Source organism: Octopus bimaculoides, chromosome 21 (genome assembly GCF_001194135.2).
Source record: "Octopus bimaculoides isolate UCB-OBI-ISO-001 chromosome 21, ASM119413v2, whole genome shotgun sequence".
NCBI classification, from domain to species: domain Eukaryota; kingdom Metazoa; phylum Mollusca; class Cephalopoda; order Octopoda; family Octopodidae; genus Octopus; species Octopus bimaculoides.
The window spans coordinates 37,412,207-37,418,030 of record NC_069001.1 but is presented as its reverse complement, the minus strand read 5'-3'; the positions used below and the strand labels follow the sequence as shown (position 1 = coordinate 37,418,030).

The 5,824-nt window shown below is 37.2% G+C and overlaps 1 protein-coding gene across 1 annotated transcript in view; it reads left to right on the top strand.

Annotated features, from left to right (window-relative positions):
• Positions 1-5,824, top strand: part of LOC106868786 (outer dense fiber protein 2) — a 94,263-nt gene that overhangs the window by 60,389 nt on the left and 28,050 nt on the right. Inside the window, exon 2 of the mRNA XM_052975528.1 lies at positions 5,753-5,824. This exon is cut by the window's right edge and continues 1 nt beyond it. Within this exon, the coding sequence (XP_052831488.1) occupies positions 5,766-5,824 (59 nt within the window). The 5' untranslated portion in view covers positions 5,753-5,765. The remainder of the gene's footprint in view (positions 1-5,752) is intronic.

Below are 5,824 nucleotides of genomic sequence, written 5' to 3'. Positions count from 1 at the left end.
GTGTGTGTGTGTGTGTGTGTGTGTGTGTGTGTGTGTGTGTGTGTGTGTATATATATATATATATATATATATATATTTTCTTTCTTACTAATGTTTGTTGTTTTTTTATGTCAAGTTATAATAAACAAACTTAAGAAGTACTCAGTAATTTTTCATAGAGTACAAGTTTACTAAACTTCGAAGTCACTATCACACCTCTTCTAATAGAAATGTGACAGTGACTTCTCTGCCAAAAGAGGGTTATACATTCCTCTACAGACTCGGCAAACAGTCGGTTTCACCTTATATGAGACAGCAGCTCCTCAACACAAGCCTACATGTTACTAATGCATGGACACGGAACGATTTCATGCAGGACGGCTTCGTTGTCTGCTTGCATCTCAGATGGATTTGGCTGTTGGCGCTTCCATGCCTGAAAGTTACAGGGATGTAAAGAAACCAGCACCAGTTGTCAGGTGGTGGTGGTGAACAATGACGCACACACATCGATATATATTATTATCATCATCATCATCATCATTTAATGTCCGTTTTCCATGCTGGCATCTGTTGGACAGTTTGAAAGGATCTGGTTGGCCAGTGGACTGCACCAAAGTCTGCTTTGGAATGGTTTCTCTGGCTAATCTCACTGTCATTGCTTTTTGTACACAACATCATACAATCTTCCTTTCATTCAGAGAGAGAGAGAGACCTTCAGTTGCCAACAGAGGTAAAAGCTCTCTGAATTTTTTCCCATCTTATTCTAGCAATTACACTTTTGGAACATCCTCCTCCACTGCTGATTAGGTCATCTAAGAAACAGAAATTATCTACAACCTGTAGAGAGCTTCCAGAGCATTTGATTACAATCAGTTACCCATGTCTCCTCTGCATCTTCCACACACAAACACTCCTTTCTCTGTTAACCATTCTCTGATTGCACTGCTTCTGGGTCCATAGCTTGCACTGAGTACACTGCATGGAATTTCTGCTTACACCTTTCCTACATGTCAAGCAAGGTCATTTACCTGAAGGTGGTAGAGTCTTGTCTAGTTTCTTGCTTACTAGAACTTTATGTTTTGCTAAATTAACGGTCTTTGATTCCTGGTTTTGCTTCTACACTGGGAATTTCTTTCCCAATTCTGTTAGATATTCTGCCATGAGAGTGAAATCATCAGCATATAGTAGTTCCCTGGGGTGGTAAGTCTTAAATTCTCTGTTATGACCTGGAGGATGATGATGAATAGGAGAGGGACTGAGAACTTAGCCCTGGTGTATGCCTACCTGTACACTAAATTCCTCAATGTACTCATGGTTAACTCTTACCTTACTAACAACACCTCTCTACAGCTTTCACATGCTATTCTTCTGTCCCAAACTTCCTCAAAGCCCACCATGTCACAGAGCAAGGTACCCTGTTGAAGGTTTTCTCCAAGTCAAAGAATGCCAGGTACAATGGTTTATTCTTAACTAACTACTGCTCCCAAGCACAAAGCTGAACTGCATTTCATCTCGTCTAATTCTGTTGTTTTTAGTGAATTGGGCTATAACTCTCTCTCTCTCTCTCTCTCTCTCTCTCTCTCTCTCTCTCTCTCTCTCTCTCTCTCTCTCTCTCTCTCTCTCATGACTTGGTTCAGCAATTTGATACCTTCATAATTCTATCTCGTTTACACTTGTAGTAGCTAACTTTAATGCTATTAGGCCAGTCATCATTGGCGATGACACCTTGCTGAATAACCTGATTGACTATGTGGTTGACTAGATCCTAAGGTCATATCCTACTCTGCCAGATATTTTAAACACACACACGCATACATGTGTGTGTACATATACATATATATAGATAGTTAAACACAGATATATATACATAAATTCGGGCAAAGGTTACTCCACAATCTGGGGGTGAGGGCAAAGGTTACTCCATAAGCTGGGGGTTGAGGGAAAAGATTACTCCACAAGCTGGAGGTGAAGGGAAAGATTATTCCACAAGCTGGGGGTGAGGGGAAAGATTACTCCATAAGCTGGGGGGTGAGAGCTGCACCAGTACTAAGCTGGTCTTCATTTTTAGAGTAACACAAAATGTAGTGCTCTGCTTAAGGATGTTACATATTTCCTGGCCCAGGAATTGAACCCTCGATTTTATGATAGTGAAACCAACACCCTAACCACTAGGCTGTTCCCTCACTATAAATAAATCGTATTGAATCATCTGGGATAAATAGGCCTTCACCTGATTGATTACTTGTGCATTGAAATAATAACATTGCATAATTAATGAACTTATTAGCAAATTGATTTATAGATCTTGGAACTGAATCTGAAATATTTTTCTAATTAAAATGTGGTTTGGTGAGTTTCCTAATGGACAGAAATTGTAAGCAGTAAAATTTGTGTGTGTAGATATTAAGCATGAATGTATATTATGCGTGTGTGTTTGTGTGTGTGTTTTTAGATAGATAGATAGGGAGATAGGGAGATAGATAGATAGGTAGGTAGGTAGGTAGGTAGGTAGGTAGATAGACATTACAGATATTTCAAACAGCAAATGCATGGAGTGCACCACCAGTTCAGACTTTGCAAAACATTAATATTAATTTCTAGCAAGGACACAGTAGTTCATTTTGCAAGCAGAATATACTACCAAGTACATTAAAGGCTTACAAATCAATATTATGCCTTACTTTTGTATTAGCAGTGAGATGTTCTTATTCTTAAGTTTATCTCTACAAAGAATTCAGAACCAACACTGCAAGATACAATGTTTCATATCTGAATACGTCTAATGTAAACAATGCAATCGAAGATAGAAAAAAAAAACAGGTTACAGATGTATATTTATATTTCAGGAGTTCTTACTGCTCCTTCAGCACCACATCCGACCCATGAACCATCCATGGATGCATTGCTTAAATACCCACTAACTTTAGCTTTGTAAATATTAATTGATGGTCGGGACATGGTATTTCATTTTTGCAATCATAATATTCTATCAAGTATTAGGTTATCCCATAAATAATGCAGTTTTTTTTTTTCAATTACATGAACTAAAAGTCAGAAGGGGATGGGATAAACTACTTGCATCAACTTGCTATAAAAGCAGGTAGTAATTTTACCTTGTGCTTATTCTTAGTGCAAGTTTTGAAAAGTGCAGTTCAATTTTAACAGTTATTCTTTCAAAATTATAATGGAAGTGACAAAGGAGCATATTTAGCATAAGATAGATGTGGCAAAAGTGCAGCAAGAGCCGAACTCTTCGCCTGAAATACTCATCCCTATTTTGGGCCATCAATATTAAATTAATTTTTAGAATGCAGCAAAGAGTTAGGGACTTGCCCCACTTGTGCCATGTTTCTTTCTTTCTCTCCGTATATATGCGTGACACACAAATGTCTTCAAACTGATCAGTCCCCAGGCATTTAAAACATGCAACCTATACAGACTGCTCTTTGTTTTACAGTCAAATAGACACACACCATTCATTGTACAGTGGTGAGTTAAAAAGAATGAAATTGCAATTTGAATTAAAAGTCAGACTGAATGAACTGTTACATAATTGAAGGAGACGTTCACCCAGCTTTTACACTGGCCTCTTGCTTCAGCTGATAATTCCAACAAACAAATAAGGAAAATCATTAGAATTGGTTTTGTATCAAGTTTCAAAAAATGTTTCAACTTGTTTTAACATGTTTTGTGTAATGACTTGATGTGTATTCTTGAAGTTTGGAAATGGGGGAACACTTGAGGTTGACATAACGACCATTTGAAGATTAAATGGGTCTTTCTTTTCTTTTTTTTTTTCTTTTTTGATTTATCACTGTATAAACTTACAACAACAATAACACCAACAGTGATCTGTCTCTCTCTCTCCCTCTCTCTCTCTAACACACTCTTTCCCCTTATCTTTCACATATTCTTTCTCTGCCTCTCTCTCTCGTGCATATACTCTCTTGCTCTCCCTTCTCTCTCTCTCTTTCTCTCTCTCATACACATTTTCTTTTTCTCTCATTTCTCACTGCACCTACTTATCTCTGTGGCCATGCACTCAAGCGCACACTCACACTCAGAGAGTGCATCAGGCTTTTGTAAGGAGACTTATATTGTCATAAAACAAAGGTGACCTAACATTGTGATATGCCGTTTGCAAATTTTTGCTTTCTCATTGCTTTATTCAGATATTTGATATAAAGTAGCTGCTTTCTCGGATATAGTAGTGGTGGTGGTGGTGGTTGAAGAGACTTGGAATGTAAAGAAATTGTTCTGGTTGGGTGGGTATCTTCATTTCAGGTTAGGTTGATCATTAGCTGAAAATAGTTACATACACTGTGGGAAATTGCTAGAAGTTTTTTTGGTTCATTCAAGCATGAATTTAAACTCATATGTAGAAATATGTATCTCTGTGTGTGTGTGTGTGTGTGTGTGTCCATAGATTACCTTTACAATATGAAAAATTTATAAAAAGTGCAAAATAAGGTTGACCCAGCAGAGTTTATTGGGAAACAAAGTTTCAGTAGAAACATCAGAAGACTTCCAAGAGGGCTCCATTGGTTATGAAATACAATAAATTGTGGAAGTTGTAAAGATGATTTATAAACACTGTCTGGGTGTGTGTCATCATCATCGACATTTAATGCTTGTTTTCCATGATGGCAGTACATAGAGTAAATGTGTTTGAAAGTCGTGGTTTCTTCGGTATGTTTGTTCCAAAGCAACACTTATTTTAGTGCTTTGACACTGCCGGATTGAACAGTTCTGCCCAGGTGTCAAAACCATAATGACATCCGTGGGGCAGCTGATGATGGAGGTATGTTGGATTGCTGGTATGGCTGTTTTTGTATATGAGAGAAACAATTGCCAGTATGGTGTATCCACCAATTAAGGATATGATTTTCTCCATTCTTATTCTTGTATCATACTTGGAATTCTTCTCAGCATGAAGACTTCTCTTGGATGTTTATTCCACTTGCATTCATCGGTATTTGATTGTTGCATTGAGTTAACCAAATTTGTTCAATACTGACTGCTTTACAGATGGTTCCAGGTTCAGTCCCACTGCATGGCACCTTGTGCAAGTGTCTTCTACTACAGCCTTGGACTGACCAAAGCTGTGTGAGTGGATTTGGTAGGCAGAAACTGAAAGAAACCTGTCTTATATACATATATATGTGTGTGTGTGTGTGTGTTTGTCCCCCCCCCCCCCCCATCACTGCTTGACAACTGGTATTGGTGTTTATGTCCCCATAACCTAGCAGTTCGGTGAAAAGAGACTGATAGATTAAGTACTAAGCTTTAAAAAATAAGTCTTGGGGGTCGATTTGTTCAACTTTTTCTGATGATGTCTGAAAAGAAAGAGCAAAACATATTAATCAACACTAATAATAAATCAAAAAACATAGAAATAAACAAGCTTTTGACGGTTTTATAAATATTTTGAAATTATGATGCTAGGTGTTTCCATTATTTTGTCCAAGTCCTGTATATAAATATATATATATATATATATATATATATTTATTTATTTATTTATTTATACACATACATACATATATTTACATACATACATATATATATTTATACACATACATACACACACACACACATAGACATTTGTATTGGTTTCTTTATGTGTTCATGCTTTGACTACACCTAACCCTTCATTCATTAAGAAGTGCATACTTTGGTCAACCAAGCATTTCACGTTAGACCATGGGGTTAGGCTTTGAAGTCAGGCATGCTTTTTACAAATCATATTGTTATTGTTGTTGTTATTTCACAGAGTTTTTGTTGTCATGATGATAGAAAAGAGCCGCAAATATACTTCACCGACTCAAATGACAGCCATGAGGCG